At 41.2% G+C, this 26,201-nt stretch overlaps 1 protein-coding gene across 6 annotated transcripts in view; it reads left to right on the plus strand.

Moving 5' to 3' along the window:
- Positions 1-25,790, plus strand: part of FAM114A1 (family with sequence similarity 114 member A1) — a 50,770-nt gene extending 24,980 nt beyond the window's left edge. For 5 of the 6 annotated variants that reach the window (XM_081207743.1, XM_081207741.1, XM_081207746.1 and 2 more), the window contains 12 exons: positions 1,354-1,440; positions 7,094-7,202; positions 7,339-7,448; positions 9,845-9,979; positions 11,800-11,952; positions 12,846-12,969; positions 13,865-13,950; positions 14,675-14,851; positions 15,493-15,632; positions 17,481-17,553; positions 21,635-21,688; positions 24,087-25,790. In XM_081207743.1, the coding sequence (XP_081063869.1) occupies positions 1,354-1,440; positions 7,094-7,202; positions 7,339-7,448; positions 9,845-9,979; positions 11,800-11,952; positions 12,846-12,969; positions 13,865-13,950; positions 14,675-14,851; positions 15,493-15,632; positions 17,481-17,553; positions 21,635-21,688; positions 24,087-24,188 (1,350 nt within the window). In that variant the 3' untranslated portion in view covers positions 24,189-25,790. The remainder of the gene's footprint in view (positions 1-1,353; positions 1,441-7,093; positions 7,203-7,338; positions 7,449-9,844; positions 9,980-11,799; positions 11,953-12,845; positions 12,970-13,864; positions 13,951-14,674; positions 14,852-15,492; positions 15,633-17,480; positions 17,554-21,634; positions 21,689-24,086) is intronic. The other variant, XM_081207742.1, reaches the window with a different exon arrangement.
- Positions 25,791-26,201: the final 411 nt, after the last annotated feature.

Consider the following 26,201-nt stretch of genomic DNA (forward strand, 5'->3'; position numbering starts at 1 on the left):
GAAAGGAATATAAACCAAAGCCTGCAAGAGGAGATTATTCATTCACTCCATCTGACAGTGAGAATCATACATATAAATAACTTCCCTTCCCACCTGCCACCCAGCATTCCAGTTTTGTTTCAGCCAAAGCACCTGGTCCCTGTTAAGGCTGGCATACTTAAAATGTGGGAAAAGATCTAAGAGCGCTCTAGGAATTTTAGCTTCCGTAATACTCTGGTGCGTTACGCTTCCTAACTTCACAGTACCCCTTCTGTTTTGATTTGCTTAGAACCCCTCTGCGCTGCAGGGGATACTAAGGAATGTGTTCAGCATCGCTTGTAGCTGCTGAAGAGCATGAGCCAGGCCTGTTGAGCCTCACCACCATGCTATGTCAACAGAATATATGCCTTACTACATACCTCACAAGGGACGCAACTGGCGCTGTGGGTTAAACCACAGAGTCTAGGACTTGCCGATCAGAAGGTCGGTGGTTCGAATCCCTGCGATGGGGTGAGCTCCCGTTGCTCGGTCCCTGCTCCTGCCAACCTAGCAGTTTGAAAGCACGTCAAAGTGCAAGTAGATAAATAGGTACCACTCTGGCGGGAAGGTAAATGGCGTTTCCATGCACTGCTCTGGTTCTCCAGAAGTGGCTTAATCATGCTGGCCACATGACCCGTAAGCTATACGCCGGCTCCCTCAGCCAATAAAGCGAGATGAGCACCGCAACCCCAGAGTCGGCCACGACTAGACCTAATGGTCAGAGGTCCCTTTACCTTTACATACCTCACACGCTTCTGCAGCTGTACATTCTGGAGGCAAATGTTAATGGCAGGCAAGTGGTCCTTTGGTGAAGGTTGTCTGTCACTGCTTATCCTGCCATTAGGAAACCCGCAAACTTCCAAGGAACCCCAAAATTTTCTGGAACCCAATTTGAAAACCACTGTTCTAATGCAACCTTGGTTACTGAAGTAGTTAAAAGGCAATCATTGTAGGCCAACATCCTAAAGCTGTTCTTTTCCAGAAGGACATGCTGCATTAAGCATGTGATAGTTCCATTCAAAAATGAAGAATCAATGTTCATGGTTTGGGAGGAACAGACTATGAGAGCTGGCTTGCACATAACACTAAGCCCGGCCTTTGGGTTTGTTTTCCTGGCACCAGAAAGACACAATTGAACAGTGTGCACCTGCATGCTGTTTGTTCATGGTAAGCCCTGGTTTATTTCTGTCTCTAGCCTAGCATCATGTGTGAAGCAGCCTAATTAAGGTGAGTGGGGGACATATCACCCCCATTATTCTTTTTCTAAAAATGGAAGTATCTATATTGGAAAAATACAAATTGTGCTGACAGTATCTTTAACATATCTTTCTGCAGGACACGGATTCATCTCCTAAAGGGAGTGGATGGACAACCTGGGGATCATGGGGCAAATCTCTGCTTTCAACAGCTTCTGCTACAGTTGTTAAGTATCCAAACCATGAATATATAAAATATTTTAAAGTAATTGATTTGATATCTAAAAGGTATAAATAAGCCCTTGACATCAGCAAGTACTGTAATACACTTCTCCCCCTTCCTTTTTGGGGCAAAGTAAAAATGATAACTGAGATGAATATAACATCAGTCTGGCAACTGCTTAAGACTTATTGCTAGCATGTTTCCCCTGAAACCCCTTCTTTCCCAGCCACTTTTCTTTCTGCAAGGATTCAGACCCGTGTTTGCAAATAAAGAGAGGGCTAGGAAAAATCATGGGAAAAGCTTTCAAAGGAAATATGTTGCCGGGAAATGAGCTAATTACTCCCTTCCATGCCATCCCTCTATTGCAATTCACCCTTTCCCCAAAGATCCTTTATGAGGAAAAATATGTCACTGGGCCAAAACTAGACTCAGCTATGTTGTAATTAATGCTTGGTTTGGCCCTAAAAGGATGGCAAGAGGAATAGTTCCATCAAATATAGGCTGATTCTTGTGTGTATGTACATAGGCCAATAAGGCATATTATATGGTGGTTGATTGCTTGGTGCTTCTCATCTGAAATGTGTGAACTCTGTATTAAAAAGCATTGTGTTTGTAAGGTAAAGGACCCCTGGACGGTTAAGTCCAGTCAAAGGTGACGATGAGGTTGCGGTGCTTATCTCACTTTCAGGCTGAGGGAGCCGGCGTTTGTCCACAGACAGCTTTCCGGGTCATGTGGCCAGCATGACTAAACTGCTTCTGGCGCAACAGAACACCGTGACAGAAACCAGAGTGCACGGAAACATAGTATTTGTACATGCTATATGGGATATGAAAACTCTGTCTGCAGTTCTTGATCTTTGATGGCTCATCAAGTCATCTCTTGAGGCCTCAGTTCCCCCCTGAGAGACAGAAAGTGGATCGGGCTTCCCCATCCCAGGGAATCAAATATCACTGTTACCTTACAATTATTCTGTTGCAGTATTCATCTTGTGTGGCCTGCAAAATCTGGTTTACTCTGCCACATAAGAGAAGTGGTGCCATAGCCATATGCTAGAGTTAAACTTGCCCCCTCACAGCTTGGTCCATAAACCAGTTAAAGTATAAAGTATGTGGATTTAAATCCAAATGGTTTTGTGACAGATTCTCTCCATGATTCAGCAGTAATAATCAAAGCGCATCCACTAGAACAGGCAATAGAGTTTCAGTTCTGTTCCTTGTCCTATTACTTAGTAATCATTTTACCACCAGATTGCTGCTTGCCCACTCAAGCATGACAAATATTTGCTGCATCTTGCTTTATTTGTTAAAACTCCATGTCCTAGAAGAACTGCATCTGCAGCTATGCGCGATCAATCAGATTTAAAGTAATTCTTAAAAGGATTAAATTTCTTCAAGGTAAAACTGAAATGCTTGTTCAAAATTGATATTGCAATGCCCCATTTCTCTTTCAATCAGGTTATTTTTTTTATTTTAAGAATTTATTTTCTTTTTCAACTGAGAAGCAATTTCATCTTCAGTATTTTCAAGCAAGAATTTGTATTCATCTAATTATTGTCCTCTGGTTAACAACCTTTATTATAAACTCAACAAATTAATCTTTCTCAGCAGAAAAGCAGGCAAAAATCCTAATATATTGTTTCATGCTTTTAAACATGCTGAGGTGCCAGAAAAAATGAATGATTAGTAAAGTTATTGGTACATAGATTTTCTTGAAAATGAGAGCATGCATGGATTTTAAAAAGAAAATAGCTAAGGAACAAGAGAACTGCAGTAACAGAAAGTAATGGGTGGAGTGGGCTGCGTGGGAGAGACATTGTTCTCTCTGGAAAGTCTTGTGGGAGAAGAATAGCCATGAAAAAAGAAGCTGTGTTTTAAAACATATTTTATGGTTTTCTCTTGTTGCCATGAAACGTAATAACGTATTTCAGGCTATGGTATATTATATAGGAAATCCAGGATTTATATCAGTAATATGGGAGTTCATATACAGTGGTGCCTCGCAAGACGAATGCCTCGCAAGATGAAAAACGCGCAAGACGAAAGAGTTTTCCGTTTTTTGAGTCGTTCCGCAAGACGAATTTCCCTATGGGCTTGCTTCACAAGACAAAACGTCTTGCGAGTTCTTGCGAGTTTGTTTCCTTTTTCTTAAAGCCGCTAAGCCGCTAATAGCCATGCTTCGCAAGACGAAAAAACCACAAGACGAAGAGACTCGCGGAATGGATTAATTTCGTCTTGCGAGGCACCACTGTATACACATACATTTGCGCGCTCTCTCTCTCTCTCTCTCTCACACACACACACACACACACACACACAAACCAGTGTTGCAATCAATTAAGGATTTGTTCTTCTATTAGATATTGATTTACTTGTAATATGTTGTCAGAATCTGAAAAGGTACATCCCTGAGGAAATGAGTAATTGAAATTGCTATTAGATTATCTCTTCAAAGCATACTTAAGAATATTGGAATGTGAGGAATATGAAATTAGTTGGTGGGTTCAGAATTAAATGAAGCTCAGAAAGCGGGTCAGTACAAGCAACACAAATGTTTATGAATTTGCTGAAGTTAATCTGAAGTAATTAAATCCCCAGGAAGCCAACCCAAAGACCTAGAGGAAGTGAATATTGAAGTGGTGATGTTTGTTGATGATTCAAAGCAATTTCTAGATGATTAAAATAGATTCTGAGGGAATCCAAACGGTTTTCATAACACCTGAGACAAGACAGTTAAATTAAAAATAGAATTTAATGTCAATGACTCTGAAGTGATGCACATTAGAAAAGAAATCCAATCTGTTTTATCTTTTGAGGGTAGGTTCTTAATTAGGTTCATGTACACAGCAAAGATAACTTGGATTAGTAAGACTACTTCTCAGAAATAGCAGTATATTGCAGTATATTGCTTGGTTATTGAGTGGAAGAACTAAACCTGAATGGGATTCGCCTGCTTCCAGAAAAGTCTCTAGAGGGCCAGTGGCCCCTTCTGAAGAGCATGTGATGAGGAGTGATGGGCTGCGGTGGGAAGAGGGAATTGCCCAAAATCAGCTGTAGGCCAAGTTTGCATGTGATGTCGCACATCTGTGTTGCGGTGGTGGGCACCCACAATCCTTCCAGAATTGCTATAGTTTTCCAAACATGCCAGGATATTAAGCCAATTTTAAGTCAAGGCTTCATATCCTAATTTGTTCAGAAACCATTACCCATTGTTTTCCACTACAGACCCAAAAGGAAAGTAGTTTACTAAGACTTTCTGACTTGTGTAAAGGGAGGACTGCAGCAGTTGCATGTGAGTTTATATCTTGGCTTATTAAGGTGAAAAATGATTGTCTGAATGCATCCAGTGTCTTGCCTAAGGCCACCTTGTGAGTTCTTTTTAGAGAGCAGTCGTCATGAAGCATGACATTATACTAGCACGTAGGAAAACTGCAGATCTCATAAATTCTGCAACACAGACATTTAGGATTGCTGTGTGAGGCAAGCATCGTCTTTTAAACATAGAAACCTGAAGCAGTGGGTTGCTCTGTTGGTGATCTAATGTACTTGTCATCTAAATATTTGGTCTTTGATTGGTGAATCATGACCCATTGGAGGGTTGCAACCTGGTCTAAGGTGGATTTCATAGTCTGCTAACCAGCAGCATAGCAACTGCCATCTAGGTGTGCTGTAGCTTGAGATGGACCATGGAGCTGCTATGGTAAGATTTAAAAAAAAGTTTTACTCTCCTTTGTAAACTAGTAACATAGCTACCAAAATAAATACTTTCAAAAATCTTGTAATTGCTTTGTTTGACTGGGAGAAGCAAGACAGAAGAGGCACTTTCAGTCACATTCTTGTGAGCAGACCAAAAATGCTTGCCTGCCAGGGATCATGGTTTCAGTGCATAACACCCAGCCCCATTGTAGATTGACTTTCTGGTGCCAGTGTAACACAATGGCAATGATGGCGATACTCCATTAGTACCCATGCAAATAAGAGATTGTCAGTTCCTAGCTACAAGGATGCTATGATTATGATGGAACTAATCCATACTTCCTCCAGCACATGAAGCACCTCATGGTCCAGTTTAGGAGGACAGCAAGTAACCCATGATAGCCACAATTTCCAGAGCTTCCCTCTGACAATGGTTCGGATGTCTTCACAGTTAAAACACAACCAGCAGCAGTTTGCAAACCTTTGTTAAGCATCCTTGCTGAGGCTTCTATATTCCTCCAAGTGCTCTGATTGGCTGCTCCTGCACAGACATTTGGGATTCTCCATTAATGCCAGTGGGAGTTTTTAAAAGTATTTTGCTGGCAGAATGTGGCACTATGATTCGAGGTGGGACCAACTTGTAAGTGAGCATAGTATCTGAGCTAAACCCCTGCCTAGCATAGTGTAAAGCAAATTGGTAAACATGTTTCTTTCAAGCAGTCAGCAAGGTAAAATTCTGCTTCTAAACTGACTTCTCAGTTTGGCTCCTTTGAGTCGTCATCCCCCCACCCCAATATATGTTTTTATCCTTAGGTGCAATTTCTCAGCAGTTCTGTTTTATAATGTTGCAATATCTTATGTAATGGAATGATGTTTGGTGTGTAGTTATTATTGAATTCATTGGTACATCTCATGAGTATTTTCACTAGTGATCGCAAAACCTTGAAGCATTACCGGAACCTTTCTTCTCATCCATATTCCTAGCCCTTTATTGCATCTTGTTCTAATTGGATTTCGCTGAAGCGTAAAAATATAAATAGTTTGTTCCAAACCAATAACAATCTATTTTACCACCATGGCAGTTCCTCATAAAATGCTTACTTATATTTTGATTTATAAACTCCACTCAATTAACCACATCTTGTTGATAGCAATAAAGGGAGTGAACTAGCGAAGTCAAACTTAACGCTCTCCAGTTAAAGACAATGCAGTGGGCAACACGATCCCGTGTGTATTTACTCAGTTTACTCGCGAGTAAGTATTCTTAAGTTGCTTGAAAAGTGCTGACATTTGGATGTATTGTGCCCTCAAGAAATCCTAGCATTGATTTATGTTCTTCTATCTATATGTATGACTGGCCAAACAGGAATAATTCCATACCAGCATGACAACAACAACAAGTTTGATTATTTACATGCTGCCCACCTGACTGGGTTGCCCCAACCACTCTGGACGGTTGCCAGCAAAACATTAAAAACACAATAAAACATCCACCGTTAAAAACTTCTCTGAAGAGGGCTGCCTTCGCTTGTCTTCTAAAAGTCAACTAGTTGTTTATCTGTTTGACATCTGATATGAGAGTATTCCACAGAGCGGGCGCCACCACCGAGCAGCCCCTCTTGCTGGTTCCCTGTAGTTTTACAGCTCGCAGTGAGGGAACCATCAGAAGACTATCGGGGCTGGACCTCAGTGTCCAGGCTGAATGATGGAGGTGGAGATGCTTCTTCAGGTATATAGGGCCAAGGCGGTTAGGGCTTCAAATGTCAACACCAACACTTTGAATTGTGCTCAGAAATGTACTGGAAGCCACTGTAGATCCTTTAGGGCTGGTTTTATATGGTCCCATATTCAATTTATCCTAAAATCTTAGCCTTTTATTTACTTTAGTTAAAATTCTCCTTTTAACTGGGTTATTTAGCTCATTTTGCAGAACTGTTGTGTATGAAATATTTGTGTCATTGCAGGCCATGGGCTAACAGCAGTTAAGGAAAAAGCAGCCACTCTCAGAATTCATGTCCCGGGAACGTCAGAAGATGTACATCCTTCTGACCCAGCAGAAAGCCCCATCCCAGGTGATAAACATACCTTGCCTTGGCAAAATATTCTTAATAGGAACACAATACTATTGCTTTAACCTAGTACAAACTTGAAGTTTGAGGTCACATACCAGCATTATTTTCATTTGGCCCTTCTTCTTCCTTCTTAAAGACATGGATGAGACCACACAGGACAGCTCTTCAGAGAACACACCTTTGCCTTCATCTCCTTCTGCATCACGTGGAATGTTTTCAACCATCAGTAGTGCCGTGCAGAACACCGTAAGCAATTCTAGTTACAAAAAGAGGGGAAAGGAGTGTACTTGTTATAGAAAGGGTTTTTGTTTTTTTGAAAACTACAATTAAGGAAGCCCAAGAAAACACACTATGGAAAAAGTATGATATATACAATATATTTTTCAAAGTGATCCAGTATTTTAAAATTCTGTCCAAAAGCGTTACCTGCAAAACTCACAATTTAATATGTTTTTCAGTATATGTTTTGGAGTTAATTCTTTTGGATTAGATTGGATTGCCTTTGGCAAATATAGGATTGTAGCCGATTCTAGTCCTACTCAGAGGAGATCTGCTGAAATGAACAGCCATAGCTAGATTAGGTCCATTAATTACTCTTGAGTAGATCTTAGCTGGATCCAACCTATAATGTATTTATTTTTTACAAGCTTCTCCATAATTATACCTCACATGTGTACATAGGGCATAACACTAGCAAAACATTAAGCTGCTGTAATTTGCATTGTATTTGGTTTCAGTATTGAGATCTTTCCCACTCTGCATCCAGAGTTCAGGTATTTGGAGGGAAATATTTTGATTCAACCATAGACTGGTACCCTACTGTGGAATGATGATGCTGAACAATGTTCTATGTTTCCAGAGTTCAGAATATGATCTGCTTATTATTACTTGTCATCTTCCAATTATGCCACCCAGTCTCTCTCTTTAAAAAATATACTGTGATGGAGAAGGAAAGATTTGAAGTAGAACTTATTTATATCCTAAAAGAGTTGATACCATTTCAATGTAAGACAGCTTTTCTCATAAGGGTTTGTAGCATGATTTTATAAGTGAGAACTTGGCAGAAAATTGTAAGTTCCTGGAAACCTGGCATACCATGATGGCATGAATGATTGCCGTACCCTAATGAAAATCCAATCTATTCCAAGTATCTCTTAATATCTTCAGGGATGGAATTGTCAGCTCACCAAAAAGTGGCGTGTACAGCCTTGAGAATCTGCATGCCTAGAAATTGACTCTTCCTGCTTGTTTTTTTATTTTAAAAAATGTAACACCATGGGCTTTATGGGCAGGATATGCCAACTTCAAAGCAAAAAAAATAAAATCCTGTTAGGCAGTTCTCTCCCCCCCCCCCTTTGTGGGACACATCAAGCTCCCTAATCTACCCTGCGGACGACTTTGGAGTTTCATATCCAAAGCCAAAAGCAGCTGGACTCAGCCTGATCTGAGTCTCTTATCCAAAGTAGCAGATGCTAGAGCTTTGTTTTGACTGACTATGTGTTATAAATGCTTCAGAGATTCATAAACTCCCAAACCATATTGATAGCAATAGAAGCTGTCATATCTGTGAATAATGCAGATGTTTCTATAACACCTTGTCAGGCTATATGTATGCAAGGCATGGGATTGATCATCTCAGCCTCAAACAAAGACAGCCTTAGGGCAGTGCAAGCAATTTATTATACAAAGTCTGCTTGCTTGCAGAATTGGCCAAACAAAGGCTGGCTCTGTGTGAACAGACCAAACGCTTAGTGCTGCCAATCCGTCAAAATCAAAGATGGCATCCGTTGCCTCGTCCCTCTCAAGTGCTATGGATTTGTTTGTTTGCTTGCTTGCTTGCTTTGGAGATATCTTGCAGAATCTTGTGTGACCCAGTGAATATTATTTAAAGATGGAAATTTAAATGCCTATATTTACTCCCCTAACACATTTTGCTTTCCCTAACACATTTTGCCTTCAGGGAATTTCTTTCCACATCATGTTTTGTGCCATGGAGCCTCACCACATCACAGCAGAGGATTCTCGGGAAGGGGGAAAGGTTCTAGGGTGTACGCTCTGTTCAAGTGAAACATTAGTCAGATCTGATGGGTCTCACTATTGTCTCACGTGAGCTGAGATGTCACCCAATAAAATGGCCAAAGCTCCCCTGTGCATTGAAAGGGATGATCAGTCATGGAAAGCAAGCTGTCTTTCAAATAAGTTTATTTTCCATTACTGATCTTCTCACCGAAGAACAAAAAACGAGCCGCTGCCTAAAACAAAAATTATATGAATAATTTTTTCATGCCTGTGTTAGTGCTCCCTTGTTCTATTTTATTCCACAGAATGCTTTTCTTTTAATTAACTTAATGTGTTTAGCTGGTACTTTTTCACCTGGAATCCATATTCAATATGAGAGATGACTAATGAAGTCATAAATCCTGCTATTTGCAAGGGGAGAAAAAGCAGAGGGCTGAGCAGTTATGAGCTGCGGATTCAGTGTTCCTATATAGCTTTATAGCTACATACTTAAAAGGTGTTTGGAACACAAAGCAAACTTATTTAGGAGCAAAAACCGTTAAAATTAATGGGATTTGCTTACTTACGTATAATTGTGTTTAAGGTGTCCATAAATAAGATTATTTCTTCTCTGTTTCATGCAGGGCAAGAGCGTTTTAACTGGTGGCCTTGATGCTTTGGAGTTCATTGGCAAGAAAACTATGAACGTCCTTGCAGAAAGTGATCCTGGATTTAAAAAAACCAAAACATTGATGGAACGAACTGTTTCCTTATCCCAGGTGAAATGAGTCTATTTTGATAATAATGCTGTGTTAGAAAGTGGTGTAGACAATTACGATGACTGTATAATTGACTGTGATTTTGATTTTTAGAGGAAGGCTCTTGGAGTTTCGAAGAGCTACATAAAATCATAGAATTGTAGAGTTGGAAGGGATCCTATCGGTCATCTAGTCCAGCCCCCTGCAATGCAGGAATCTCAACTAAAGCACCCATGACAGATGGCCATCCAACCTCTGCTTAAAAACCTCCAGAGGGTTATTCACCATTAGTATGAATGAGTGAGGGTTGCTCAATAGGCTATCTTCTATGTGGCAAATTTTCACACAAGTTTCTCATGGGGTTGGACTAGATGATCCTCAGGGTCCCTTCCAGCTCTACAATTCTATGATTCCACGGAGGTCAGCTAAACTATTGTTCATAAATTACGTAACAAACCAGTGCAGCTACCTTTAAACTCTTAAGAAAAAAAGAAACCTCCCATTTGAGGAGAGGGGAAATCTGCGCCGGTTCTGTTGCCCTGTTTACACCTGTATATTTATGCATCGCCTAGAAGCTGTTGCTTGGGACAACGAACAAATGTAATAAATAATACCTACCAAAGTATGCCAGGCAGGAATTCACCCAGAACAGTGTTGAACACGCCGTGTTTTCTTCATCATGCTGCCATCCAGCTTTGCTTTTATCTGACCTCCTCTCCCCTATCAATAGCTCACTGTGTGAACACAAGGGGTTGCAATATATATTACTATCTGTCATATTTGAACTTTGCACTTTCCACACCAGTCAAAGTGATAGATGTCTCCTGTGATATCCAAAACTGGTATGGAGTTCCTATGGAAACCGCTTGCCAGGCTGGCGGTGCGGAGAAGGGCTTTTCTCCCCACCACAAGCCTTCAGGACAGGTACGGGAACAGAGAAGCCTCTGTTCCCAGGGCTTGCGGTGGGAGGAGGGTTTTTCCTCCCCACCGCCAACATTCAGAACAGCATTCTGAATGTTGGCGGTGGGAAGGAAAACCCTCCTCCCACCGCAAGTCTTCAGGACAGCCATCCGAAGGCTGGCGTGGGGAGAGGGCTTTCCGCCCCACCACCAGCCTTCGGAGCAGCCTTCCGAAGGCTGGCGCGGGGAGAAGGGCTTTCCGCCCCACCGCCAGCCTTCGGAGGAGGTCCGAGGTCAGTGGGGAAGAAGCGCTGCGCTTCCCCGCTGTCCCGGAGATTTCCCTATGGGCTTTCGTCTTGCGAAGGAAGCCCATAGGGAAATTCGTTTTGCGAAGCGCCTCCAAAACGGAAAACCCTTTCGTCTAGCGGGTTTTCCGTCTTGCGAGGCTTCCGTCTTGCGGGGCACCACTGTATTATACTGAGAATGGGCTACAAAGAGAAACAGTGTAGTAAGCAGCTGTTAAGTTGGGCTAAGGGTTGGAATTTTTGCTCTCCAAAGTCAACTGTCCCAAGCAGACAGACCCTTCAAAAAAAAAAATAACAGAAACCAAAATCCATTAGAGAGACAGCTAGAATAATCTGCAGTTTAACTACCAGAAAGCAAAATCGCAGACAAAAAAAGTGCAAGCCCCTTTAAAAAAAAAAAAAGCAACAAGAAGAAGCAAGCTATAATCACCACTAATTGCAAAACTCGTACAGAGAATACTGTTTAAAATGTTTTATTAGACCTGTTGTAATACAATGAAGCATTTTACCTCTGCTGGTAAGATCTAACTCCAATTTTTATTCTTATTGCCCAGAGGAGCTGGGACTGAAGGTGATAAAATTTGTCAAATCTGCCATGCAACCAATTAACCAGCAGCTATGATCTATATTTCCACAGCTGTTGCGAGAAGCCAAAGAGAAAGAGAAGCAGAGGCTGGCCCAGCAAGTGACATTTGAAAGGACGGCACATTATGGGCTGCTGTTTGATGAGTTTCAGGGTCTGTCTCATCTGGAAGCTCTAGAAATTCTGTCTAATGAAAGTGAAGCCAAGGTACAGTATGTTGACTTTATAAATCAAGATAACAGGAATGCTTTCTGGGACATATTTCTCAAGAATATCTCCCCGTAAGATTGAAACCCTATCTCTAGCAAGCTCCTTAGGAGCAACAGTTTGCACTTATTTATGTAGTCATTTGAATGTATGTCCTAGCCTGAAGGCTCAGGGTGCCTTACAATATTTGAAATTTCTACACCATCTCTGGTACATTGTGCCCCACAGCCACCAACACTCCATTCCCCCTATATTTCTAACAGCTGTGCTCATTGCTTCCAATAAATAAGTAAAACATTTCTGGATGTAGATATATGCAGCTTGTAGGCTTTTGCAGATATAGATACATACAAGTACAAAGCATTTCTATTGCTCTAAATAAGTTCAGCAATTCAAGACACAACACTGGACCAGTAACACTGACTAACAGACAGATAGAATAACTGCAGACTACTGAGCTGAAATGCGTTACAGATATAGTCAGGGCACTGAGCCGTTACCATAGTAACTGGCTTGGCGGACCTTGTACCTGTGATTAGCTCATCCATAGGTTGATTTACGCTCATGAAGGAAATTAACTCCTTCTCATGTTCCATTACTCCAGCACTATGCTATGTAATGCTACAGTCGGCATCACGTTGCCATTGAAGACAGTCCCACAGTGTTGTATTAGTGCAGCAGTTTAGGTTGGCCAATGGCATGGATGATGTAGACGCAGTTGGATGTATGGTACAAAATGTTTTTCAGTGCAGAATAGGGCTGACAGGTGCAACAGGACACTGAAACTGTCTTGCTCCATTTTTCTTGCACATTATGTGCTGCAGATACACTGAAATGCTCAGGCCCGTGTATGTGTGTGTGTTTATTTATTTATCTAGTTATTCTTCTTTTAGATACAATCATATTTAACATCCCTTGAAGGAGAGGAATTGGAAAAAACAAAAGATGCTTTAATTGCTATTAAAGCAATCTTTCTTCCAGAAGAGTCAGAAAATGAAGACAACGAAGGAAAGAAAGGTAGCTGCAGAATTGTCAGTGCAGCACATGCGTGATAAAGGAGTCTACATGTTTAATTAAAAACAATTAGATCAGTTATGAATGACCCAATTCTCAAAGTGACGTTTCTGAAAAATCTTCCCACTGAAGATACTGGTGTCCAAGTCAATATTTATTTGTTTGTTTCATAAAACATATACCGCCTGATTGTTTAAAAAAAACCACTCAAAAAGGGCAAAACATTATCATAAAGAATATATGCGGCACAAAATCAAAGAGACTTACACATGCATACCTTAGTAGAAGAGTGTGCCAACTATTAGCAGTCTCTAGGGTTAGGAATAGCGAAACTAGGAATTATAGATCAGATCAGCAGCAACTCACTGATGGGTTAGATCAAGGCACATTCTGATGTTGCCCAACCCCCATGGCAGGCGCAAGGCAGTGCTTCTTAACTGGCAAGTGCTCCCCTCATTTGCTACTGAGAAGTCATCTCAAGGGCTTTCACATCATCTTGGGGGCCTTGGGGCAGCCATTTATTCCCCAGTGCGAGCAGCACCTGACAGTTAAGAAGCCAATGCCTCATGCTTATAGCTGGGTTGGTGCCACTCTCTCTATATAAAGCTATATCAGAAATGTTGTAAGACAGGAAAATAGAAAACTGGTAACCAATCTATTACTTACGACAAGAACTGAAATTGCTTCCAAGTGGAAAGTGGAAACTACATCTATTGAAGAATGGCTTAGAAGGTAGAATAATGTGATGAGGAAACTTACTTATTTGCTAAGATTTAAGGAAGAGAGCAAGAAGAAATGCCTTTATAAAAAAAATAGGATTCATGTTTTTTGGGAACAGAATATAACTGTCAAAATATTTCAAGGGTCGTTTTTTCTTGTTTCCTTTTTACTTTTGCAGCAGATGCGCGAGATGAGTTTGTGACCATGCTTACGGAATTGCTCTTTGAATTACATGTTGCTGCCACTCCTGACAAACTTAACAAGGTGGGTGACTTTGTTTGCCTTTGGGGGGGAAAGGATTCTGCCCTTCTTCACCAACACAGGGAGCATACTAGTTTTAAATAGCTAGTGTAGCACACTAGGAGGCAGAGCAGTAGTGCAATTGCAGCTTTGGTAAAGTGGTGGCTGTAAGCAGAGAGAGTTGTAATGAAGAATTATGAGTTAAACCAAACATAATTGGAAAAAGAGGTTATCTGCCTGCACTGAAATTAATATGACCACATATTGTTCACATTCAGAAAATAGGATTTCTTAGAAAAAGAGATGTTAATTGCACATTTCAAGTTTGTGAATCCTTATAGGCTGTTTCTTCAGAATGTGACATAAAGCTGCTCATGTTTGAGGCCCAAAAAGCCTAAGTCAAGCAAACCCAAATTCTTTATTCAAAATTATGCAGGTCATAACAAGGGGCGAAATCAGGCAAGAATGGTGAGACGTTTGGGGATGTGAAAGATGTTCAAAACAATGAAGGAAGGAAAATAGCCACTAGCATTGTTCTGCAAATGCTTGTACAAACACTTGCAGAAATATTCATGCACTGCTAAAACAATGGATGCCGTAGTTTCATGCTTCCATGAGACGGTTTTGGCCAGTGAAAAAAATCAGGCAGCCTCTTTCACACAGTACTCAAAATATGTCATTCTAATGCATATTGAAAGAACATGTCATTCTTCATGCTAGATTCTCTTTTGTTCTGATTCTTTTGCAGGCTAGAAAGAAAGCTTATGATTACCTGGAAGAAGCTAGACTCCCCGAATCTACAGAAAAAATGGAAGAGAACAGAGAAGAGAAAACGAAAGTAGATGAAGTGAACCAAGAAGGTGAAGAAAAGCCTGAAACAGGTGAATCTGGAGACACAGAAGAAACAAAGAACAAAACTGTAGAGGTGAGCAGATTTCAGTTTGTCTGCCTATCATCATATTTTGTTATTACACATAAGTAACCATAGTACTGACTTGAGCTGATTAAGTTGTATCTGTGTGATACAACGTTTGACTATTTCCAGGAATGAAAACTGTCTCTGTCCCATCTGAATATGATTTCAAATCAGCTGGGTCACATGCATCACATTTCGCTTGAAATACTGTGCCTATTATGGACTTAAGTAATTGGGATTAAAATACGTTTTCCACAAATCAGCAAGGAAGATTCATGCACATAGCAGACTTAATGCACATACAGATAAGGGGGGGGAGTGTCCTGTGCATATTCATATTGCAAGGCACATGCAGATCCGTTTGAAATGTCCCTTCCAGATGTTTTGGACTACAGGTCCTACAAGCTGTTCTGACTGGGGTCAATGAAGTAGTAGTCCAAAACTTCCGGAGGGCACCAGGTTAGGGAAGGCTGCACCGAACAGTGGTAGTTGGGCCTTTCTAAAATGCGTACACATGGAAATTCTGCAAACCAAGGTAGGATCTGACTTCACCTTTCCAATGGTATTTCCCACCACTACCTTCTCTCCTCCTCCTTTTCTTCGCTGAACAATGCAATTCATCATCCTGAGCCTTTTGTTTTTCTTTCCAGGACATTTACATGTTGTCTATTGAAAGCCTTGCTGAGGTAACAGCCCGTTGTATCGAACAGCTCCACAAATTAGCAGAATTAATCCTTCATGGACAAGAAGTTGAGAAGCCTGCCTTGGATCAAGCAAAAGTTCTAACAAAGTGAATATATTGTCATTCTGATTCTTTCAATGTGTGTGCAGTGCTTATTGAATGATGCTCCTTGCAGAAGATGACATTCAGTATTGTTTTGTCTTTCTGCTGCAAGAATACTTCCACTACTGTATCATCAGTGGAGGAGTTTTGCTGGTGTTGCAGGTGGAAAATCCTATTTTAAACACATTTCTGCTGGTGCAGCACATCTCTGAATCACGTACCCAAGTCCTTGGATCTGCCAGATGTCAGGAAATGCAAACAATCCTAGGAATTAATCAAGTGTTTGTTAGAAAGTAGTAACCACCGTATTTTTCGCCCTATAGGACGCACTGTCCCATAAGGCGCACCTAGTTTTTTTGGGGGGGGAATAAAGGGAAAAAATATTATTTCCCCCCCAGGTGCGGGGCTGGGGCGGGGGAAGCCCGAGCTTCCCCCGACCCCAGCCCCCAGAACAGGCAACTCTCCACAAGCCGTGGGAGCCCAGCGCCGGGCTCCCGCGCCTTGCCAAGAGCTGCGCGAAGTCTGGGCGTGCTGAGCTCAGCGCACCCAGGCTTCAGCATGCAGGCAACTCTCCAGAAGCCGTGGGAGCCCGGCGCGGGCTCCCACGGCTTGCGGAGAGCTGCGCGAAGCCTGGAGAGCGAGAGGGGTCGGTGCGCACTGAGCCCTCTCGCTCTTCAGGCTTCAGCGAAAGTCTGCATTCACCCCATAGGACGCACACACATTTCCCCTTCATTTTTGGAGGGGGGAAGTGCGTCCTATAGGGCGAAAAATACGGTAATAGAAAGTACAAAAACTATAAAATACCAAATCACATCATGAAATGAATCAATTGTTAATTATTAGCACCAACAATCTAGAAACTAACAATCATATCAGGACAGAGATGTGGCAACATTCAGCTGTTTTTGCCACCCGTTTGGTAATAGATTTATTAGTCTCATCAGGGAAGATACTCAAAAGAGTATCTTTAGATTGACCAGGAAACCTAATAGAATCCTAGGAACTGAAATTGCTTAGATGCTCAAAATTCTGTTAAAAGGCTCTTCTAACCTCCTTCAAAGAGTTTCGCTTTTCAGTATACTAGATGGTTAAATCCAGTCCAAGATGACTATGGGATGATGGAATCCAGAGCACACGAAAACTCTGTTTACCTTCCCGCCGCAGTAGTGTCCATTTATCTACATCCTTGCATTGTCATAGCAGTATGAGAATGCCCCTAGAATGCCTTCTTACATAAGCTGCCATTCATTTCAAATCTAAGAACAAAGGAAACGGCCTTGTACCAAGTTAAACCTGTGTGTGTGTGTGTGTGTGTGTGTGTGTGTGTGTGTGTGTGTGTGTTTAGCCAAGTGTTGTCTAGAGCAGTGTTTCCCAAACTTGGGTCTCCAGCTGTTTTTGGACTACAATTCCCATCACCAATGACCACTGGCCTTGCTAGCCAAGGATGATGGGAGTTGTAGTCCAAAAACAGCTGAAGACCCAAGTTTGGAAAACCCTGGTCTAGAGTGACTGGCAGTGGATCACCAGAGTTTCAGACAGGGATGTTTCCCAGTCCTATCTGGAGATTGCAGGGATTGCATCTGGAAGTTTCTGCAAGCAACTCTTGTGTACCATTGCAGAAATTTTCAGTCTTTTACACTCAATATAACATGTCTCCTACTGCATAAATGATGTTGCTATTACCGCTATTGTTTCAGTAGCAATAAACATGCTTATGTTGGTATGCCCTTGACAGTACAATACTCTTATAGAGATGTAACATGGTGCATATATTGATTACAGCAGTAGCAGTTAATTCATCTGTGCTGTAGTGAAATAAATATATTAGTGATATTTCCTTTGTTTCTTTAACAGTTTAACAAGTACAATGTGTAATGAAGTTTCTTCCCTGTCGAAAAATTTTGCTGATTTCTTAACTTCAGTTGGGGTAAGTTATTATGCATTTTTATTTATTTACAAGTCACTTTGTCTTGAAGTCTTATTCCTTGGTTGAGTGAGAGAACCAGAAAGTAGGTACACAGAAATCCTATTTCCATTGATTATTGAATTTCACCACAGAGCCATAAGCATAAAAATACTTGGGGATCTATTTTAACTATGTCCTCTACTATTTTTGCCCAAGTTCTAGGTCTTCATTTTCTGTGGTCTCTAGGTGCTGGGCAAGCGAGAAATACAAACTTCCAAGACTGCAACTAAAGATAGAACAAGTCTGGACTATCAACACGATTTCAAACATATTAGTGCTTGAAAGGGACCATCTCTCAAAAAGATGAAAAGCGAAGCAGGGAAACTTTTATTTAAAAAATAGTAATTCCAGTGCAGAATTTCAACATGCTTCATTTTTGTTTGATGGTGGAATTTTAAACAAGACTCCTGTGAGCCATTTTCATCTTCCTTGCATCAGCAAGCATCTTTTCAGAGTTTCTTTTAAAATAACATAATTTAATCATATTGCTTTCACTCTGAATAATTGATGCTGGTGGCAAGTTACAGGAATTTGTCTATTTCTGCATTTTCTCCCCGTGTTTTATCATATTTCTCCGAGGCAGTCTTGATAAATATTTATATCAAACCCAAAAATCCAGCGTGAAATATTAATCTGATCCAACTTCAGAACTAGGCATCTTACATGACTTTTAGTTTTGACCTTGGTGCCTCTGCACTTCAACAGTTTTGCTTGATTTAAGCACATAATTTAAAAGAGATTCAGCTCTGACTTGCTATGTGTTCATAGCAAACAAGTCCATATATAGCTATGCTACCAGACTGGAAGTTGGTGCTGAGCAGCAAAAGCTTTAGCCCTGGAAGTTGGGCAACTTCTTTCTGATGTGAATGTGCCTTTTAATGTGAAATTTCCTCTCTAGTTAGAGCGTATGTTTACTAGCCCTCTGAAAGACACCAAGTGATGCACATTTTACAGGTGTACATATATTTTGTACTGAGATATCAGTATTTGAATTTTAATGCAAAGTGAGTAGAGATCCACTTTGGTCACGTTGAAATTAATGCCGTTACCACATCATAACCAGACATACAGCTGGGACTGCAAAGGACAGAATGGCATCTCTCCTATTCCATACAAGTGAAACTCGAAAAATTAGAATATCGTGGAAAAGCAGTAAAAGCTGCTGCCCCATTGTCCAAGCACAGTGGACCAACACCAGCTGATGACATGGCTCCCCAAATCTCTTTTCTGATGAGAGCAGTTTTTGCATCTCATTTGGAAACCAAGGACCCAGAGTCTGGAGGAAGAATGGGGAGGCACACAATGCCAGATGCTTGAAGTCCAGTGTGAAGTTTCCACAGTCTGTGTTGATTTGGGGAGCCGTGTCATCAGCTGGTGTTGGTCCACTGTGCTTCATTAAGTCCAGGGTCAACGCAGCCGTCTCCCATGAGATTTTGGAGCACTTCAAGCTTCCTTCCGCAGACGAGCTTTATGGGGATGCTGACTTCATTTTCCAGCAGGACTTTGGCACCTGCCCACACTGCCAAAAGTACCAATACCTGGTTCAATGCCTATGGGATTACTGTGCTTGGTTGGCCAGCAAACTTGCCTGACCTGAACCCCATAGAGAATCTATGGGACATTGCCAAGAGAAAGATGAGAGGCATGAGACCAAGCAATGCAGAAGAGCTGCAGGCTGCAGGCTGATAGCATCCATGCCACACCGCATTTAGGCAGTAATTGATGCAAAAGGGGCCCAAACCAAGTACTGAGTACATATGCATGCTTCTGCGATATTGCTCTATTTGCAGTCTTTGTTTTGCTGATTTCATTGAATATTCTAATTTTCTGAGTTGGTTTATTTGGGGTTTTCATCAGCTGTACGCCATGATCATCACAATGATAACAAATAAAGGCTTTACATATCTCACTTTGCATGCCATGAGTCTATCTCATATATTAGTTTCACCTTTTAAGTTGAATTACTGAAATAAATGAACTTTTCCACGATATTCTAATTTTTCGAGTTTCACCTGTATATAGCAACCAGAGTTACAGCTATAGTACTTCAACACTGGCAATGGGGCAGCAGCATTTACTGCATCTGAGAGCAGGAGGCTGGCTTAGAAGGTGGTGGGCAGTTCACATGGCAAACACTCCTCTGTCCTTCAACATCTCACCACCACTCCCTGATCCCCAGCATTTGCTGCTTGAGGTAGCCACCTCACATTGCCCAATGGTAGGGAAGGCCCTGTATACAACTGAGGCCAAAACTGTTGGCGGTGGTTGTTTACAGATGTGATTGCTCTTACTGAACTAATTTTAAGTCAGATAGCAAGGCCAAGGAATAGCTGCAAGAGGACCATATAAACTAGTCATTATGTAGATTTAGAGCAGATGAGGCTCCCCAGATTAATAGCATCTCCACACAACTGCTAAACAATGCAGTTATTTAATAACCACATTGTAACTCTGTCCTTCTCACTTCAAGACAGCAGTTATTGAGAAACAATAAATATTTTTATTCTTTATCGCTATAGATCTCCTTCACAGTGTTTGCACTAACTATTGATTATATAAATCAATATTGTTTAACAGGCAATCATTTCTTTATGTTTCAGGGGCTTGTATATGCTGAAATAAACAAGGGGATGGGTATTGGTTTTTTTAATTACTGACTTTGAAACAGTATTGTTGTTTTTATTATTTCAGGGCTCCCCCCCCCCCCATCTCTTTTTACAATCTCTTTGGGGCTGGCATTATTTTTAGTAATAATCATCACAACAGCAGCAGTAGTAATAATAATAATATTTGCTTAACAGTTGCTGTGCATGGTGCTTTATAGAATAATGGTAAAAAGATATATCTGAACCCTGAGGGGCTTAAAATTTGACTAGGGAAAACAATAAATAAAGGGGGAAAGAACTGGTGGGAATGTAAATGAAAAAAATATATGTTCCATTCACACATATTTAGCCTTAGTTTCAGTAGTGGATGAAAAATAAGACTTTATAATAATATTTTAATAATAATCTTATTATTTATACCCCGCCCATCCAGCTGGGTTGCCCCAGCCACTCTGGGCGGCTTCCAACACATATAAAAACTTAATATAACATCAAACATTAAATACTTCCTCAATCAGGACTGCCTTAAGATGTCTTCAAAGAGTTGTGTAGTTCTTTATCTCCTTGACATCTGATGGGATGGCATTCCACAGGGTGTTCCATCATGGACAAGGTAGATTTGAAGGGAGGCAGATGTCACCAGGTAGGTGTTCTGGAAGGCAGTGCCCAGCACAAGAGGTAGCAACAGGATGAGGCCACATCTTTTGAAAGTAAGGACAAGGAACTTGTGCTGGATCTGGGAGTGAACAAGAAACCATTGTGGAGATTCTAACAGTGGTGGGTGGTGGTTTGGGGTAGCATGGGGTACGAATGAAGGGAAATTGAAGCGGTCCTACCGGAGCTAATCCTACGCTCCTCTTGGTGCATTTTCATCACATCAGCCTCCCTGCTGTTTTGCCTCTCTCCTTCCTGGTTAGCAGCAGCCACTCAGCTATCAGAAGGTCAGGTGAACACTATTGCCCCACTGCTGGATTTAAAGGAGGGAGACTACCAGCAGTGGGCCAGAGAAGAAGAGTGGGGAAGAGGCTGATGAAGCAATTTCTATCCACAACCTCACCATTGGAAAAATAAATACAGCTCGCTTTCTGGGATCCAAAGAAAGTTGGTTGTGTTGAAAACCAGTTGAGATTGCTGAATATCGCCAGGATTTAAGCAAGACTGAATTCCTCAGACTTGTTCCACTGTCTTCACAAAGCCTCTAGCATATTTTTGTCTAATCTTTAAAAAAAAATTGCCCTTTCTGTATTTTTGCATCAATGAAAATGGTATTTTGTATTTGACACTGAACATGTGCATATTTTGTCTATACAGTAAGCCAGCACCTTCAGAATCTCACTCTTCAAAACAAATGTATTACTAAAGCAAAGAAATGTTTTATTACCACTTTCTCAATGTATCCCTAGCATTAAACCTTGCCTGTGCTTTCATCTGAGCAGAGTGACAAAAAAGCCGAAGTCCTTAACCCAATGGTCAACAGCGTAATATTAGAGGTAAGTGTATCGCTATTTTACATAAGGAACCACTTTGCTGTCTTTTTCAAATGAAGCTAGCATACATTTATGTCCCTATGAAGAACCATAAAAAATAATGGTTATCACTGTAATTCCGTGCCATTTCATAAACAGTGTCATTGTGCTTTAATCACTCATCTGTGAGAGCTTAGCCATAACAGCCGTGCTGCGTTTTCTAGGAACATTTGTAAGACACGGGTGAAACGCTTCTTCCTACCTCTTACCATAATGCATTGGAAAGAGATTACTGGACAATTTACTGTTAGTTCAGTAAGGTAGCTTTGCTTTCCATTCAAAAAAAAAAATGCCTAGGAATAGACTCTGAACCTTAATAAAGTTTCTGCTGCTCATAAATCACTAAATATAATCTCTGAACTAAGATGAATGCTGGAGGACGTGCCATTCAGTTCAATGGAGCTTGCATAGACAAGGTTCTCAGTAGGCTGTGCCTATTTATTCATGTTAAAATTTATGGCGCTGTGGGCTAAAGCCTCAACGCCTAGGGCTTGCCGATCGAAAGGTCGGCGGTTCGAATCCCCGCGGCGGGGTGCGCTCCCGCTGCTCGGTCCCAGCGCCTGCCAACCTAGCAGTTCGAAAGCACCCCCGGGTGCAAGTAGATAAATAGGTACCGCTTACCAGCGGGAAGGTAAACGGCGTTCTGTGTGCTGCGCTGGCTCGCCAGATGCAGCTTTGTCACGCTGGCCACGTGACCCGGAAGTGTCTCCGGACAGCGCTGGCCCCCGGCCAATAGATGTGAGATGGGCGCACAAACCCCAGAGTCTGTCAAGACTGGCCCGTTCGGGCAGGGGTACCTTTACCTTTACCTTTATTCATCTAGAAATAAATTTCAGGGTGGTACGCAAAGGAATTTGAAATTCCATGTGAAACAATGATTGCATTGTATGGGCCTTTTGCATTATTTTGCCTCTAGAAAACTATGGTCCCTACAAATGTTGGTACTCTCAGAATTCAGACAGCAGATAACTGGCATTTCCATTGCCAGAAGATCCAAACAGAGCCAAACTAAAGTTTCCATTTTATATATATATATAAATTGCATTCCCCTGGCTGTAATTCACTATTGGTTGTTGCTAGGAAATGGCCATCAGCCGGCTCCTGTGTCAACTGCAGGAGTGTCTACAATGTAGGACATGTATCTGCAAATTCTTGGGTAGGATTGGCTAGTTTTCTTAAAGTTTTTATAAATATATATATAGAAAGCAAGACAATCCTTCGTACCTACTTTCTGTGCTCTGTTTTGAATGCTTTTTTTTTTTTTTGTCAGATGGGCAGCATTCCTAGTAATTAAAGGGTGGTATTCAACTAAGTGGGGACGCGGTTGGTTCTGTGGGTTAAACCACAGAGCCTAGGACTTGCCAAGCAGAAGGTCGGCGGTTCGATTGGGTGAGCTCCCGTTGCTCAGTCCCTGCTCCTGCCAACCTAGCAGTTCAAAAGCACAGCAAAGTGCAAGTAAATAAATAGGTACTGCTCCAGTGGAAAGGTAAACGGCATTTCCGTGCGCTGCTCTAGTTCGCCAGAAGCGGCTTAGTCATGCCGGCCACATGACCCGGAAGCTGTACGCCGGCTCCCTCGGCCAATAAAGCAAGATGAGCGCCACAACCCCAGAGTCGGCCATGACTGGACCTAATGGTCAGGGGTCCCTTTACCTTTACCTTTATTCAACTAAGTGTTACTCGATAAGTAGCCACACTGAAATTATTGAAACTTAGGTTATCGTGTTCATTAATTTCAGTTGATCAAGTCTGAATAACAGTTAGTTGAACAGCACTCTCAGCATACTTTTCTTCTTCAAAATGCCCCTGCTGGTGTGGGGTAGGGATTTGTATCAGAGCTGTGGCACAGGGGGAGGAAGGATTAACCAGATTGACCTCTCTCATATCCCGAAAATGGGCACGAGAGAGGAGTCGTGCCCACAAGTGTTCTCCTCCACAGATATTACTTGCTCTGGGAAAGGAATTTGGATTCAGACTGTGACATTGCGGCGAAATGGTTGGAATTTCCTGAGCCACAAACCACAGTCTTCATCCATACCATTTCCCTCACAATGTTTTCTGAAGAAGAAAACCAACCCAATTATTTTGCATCAAATGCCAGTGTTCCTTAAGCAAATACGTAATGTCACATACACATGTACACATGTTCAAATAACTGTGTGCTTGTGTTTTGGAGCCTCATCCAGATTAGATTTCCCATTTGGACATGTTTATGGCATCATCATATTATGTGCTTCCTGCGGCAGTGCATAATGCCCGCCAAGCTGGAAGCAGGCTGCACTGATTTCAAGATAAGTGGGGTTGAAAGGCACTGCAATATGAAACACACTGCAATATTAACATACATTTTCTTTCCTCCTTAGGGTTGTAACAGCACCACTTACATCCAAGATGCTTTCCAGTTATTGCTTCCAGTTCTCCAGATCTCTCATCTCCAGAATGACTGTTCAAAAACACTACAATGACCACTTTGCATTTAAAAGAACCATCAGCCTAATAATCTCTTGGTTGTGTTTACAGTTCAAAAATATGTCTGATGCCTTTAAAAGACACTAAATGCAATTTTGCACATGCAGAATGAGTAATACTCTTGTATTTAGGTAAACCTATTTAAACATACAGTTTCATAATAGGGGTGGAAACTGTCATATTCTTTGTATTAATTTAAGGTAAAACGTGTTTATTTCTGTTTTATTGGTTGAACTTCATTTTGGGATATTGCTGTACTAACTTGCATCCCATTTTGAAACATTTGCACTGGCCTATTTGCCCAGGGTGCCAGAATGAAGTCTCCTGATCCAAAATCAGTGTAAAGAACTGAGGCACAGTTTGTTACACTCCAAACTAAGTAGTCTGGGGATTCAGCACCTAGTAGGGTAGCTGTTCTCTACATGCATGAAGGTGAGGCAGCATCTCCTTATTTAAGTTCAACGGCACTTTCCCCATACCAACAGTTTCACGTAGCTTAAATGTAACATAAGTTTTCTTGCCTTAACGGAATCATGAACTAATGACAGTGCTTCTTTCATAGATACAAAGTCACAACCTCGTCATTTAGATTGCTGATTCATTCAGAGGCCAGCATGAATCAATGATAGCATCCATTCATGCTTGTATGACAGCCATTGTGCAGAATGCATCATGAGATTGTCTGCACTTCCTGGTCTGGTCCAAGCTGCTTCTCCCCAGTGGCAATCTCCAATGTGTAAGTGCTTTTTAGAAGGGTAGCCGTGCTAGTTTGTTGCTGCAGAAATGACAGCGGCACTGTAAAGATTGACAAATTTATTATAGCATAAGCTTTAATGGACTATATACTACTTCATCAGATATGTGATGGTGTTTAGATGACAGAAAAGGTTGGCAGTGGGGTCAAACAGTGAAATGCAAAATGTGCTGTCTGAAAATTCAATTAAGGCATGAATGTGTGCAAAATAAGCACACTGACAATTCGCAGCATCAGTAAGTGTTTGTGGCTGCCAAGCAGTGAAGTCCACCAATTTCCACATGCTACTCTGCCATTACTATTGACTTCAGGGTCTTTGTGGAAAATTGTGATTTATCACTACTGTAGACACAGCGATAGTGTTTGCTGCATCAAAGTGGAGTGCTGCTGCCATATGCCAAACCAGTGCATTATTTATGGTAGAAGTCCAGTCTCTGGTTTAGACGAGGCTATTCAGGAAACTAAACTTACTAGCAAGGATGGTGCCTTCCATTAATCCAATTGAATAATGAGCTATCATTTTGTTAAACACGACCTTTTTTTTAAAAAAAAAAAAAAGGTCCAAGGGCAGATTGTTTGCTTGAGTCCTCATCTACCCAACTTATTGACAAATGTCCTTTTCTCCCCTGAAAAGTATGTGCATATAATCATTTCTAAAAATTGGTATTTTGCATTGGAAGCAGTATGTTAAGATTTTATGTTGCTAAAATTCACAGACAATTTTTTTTTAAAAAAAATCTCTTGTGATGTGTAGCGCTTATTGCATCCTGCATATGGGATTCTCCTTTCATGTTTTATCAACTAATATAAACATCAATAAAGCTAAAGGCAATGTTTGCATCCAGTAACTAACTACATTCAGAATATTGTAAAAGTTGTATCTGCTTTCTTCTCTACTTTTCTTGCCGGCAAATTCTGATAAGAGATTATCAAAAGACATTTCTCTTGTAAGATAGCGTTCTGTACAGAGAACAGATACAGCATTGTTGACTGTAATTAAAGACAACTTGGAGAATCCTCTTTCTCCCTCACAATTTGAAATGTGCAGGGCTAGTTAGATAAAGGCAGAAAGCTTCCAGATCCTTACTGTAAATTATCTTCAAGCCAGCAGCTTCAGATCCTTCACATTCCTCAGCAGTATTTAAGAAGTGAGATAATTTCTTTTAGCTTAGTAGACAAATGGAAGGACTCACAAAAGCTTCTGCATACTTTTCTGCTATACAGTGATTTTTGGGGGAAGAAAGGGCCAGCCTTG

The sequence above is a fragment of the Podarcis bocagei genome, assembly GCF_964188305.1.
Source record: "Podarcis bocagei genome assembly, chromosome: 9".
Classification (NCBI taxonomy): domain Eukaryota; kingdom Metazoa; phylum Chordata; class Lepidosauria; order Squamata; family Lacertidae; genus Podarcis; species Podarcis bocagei.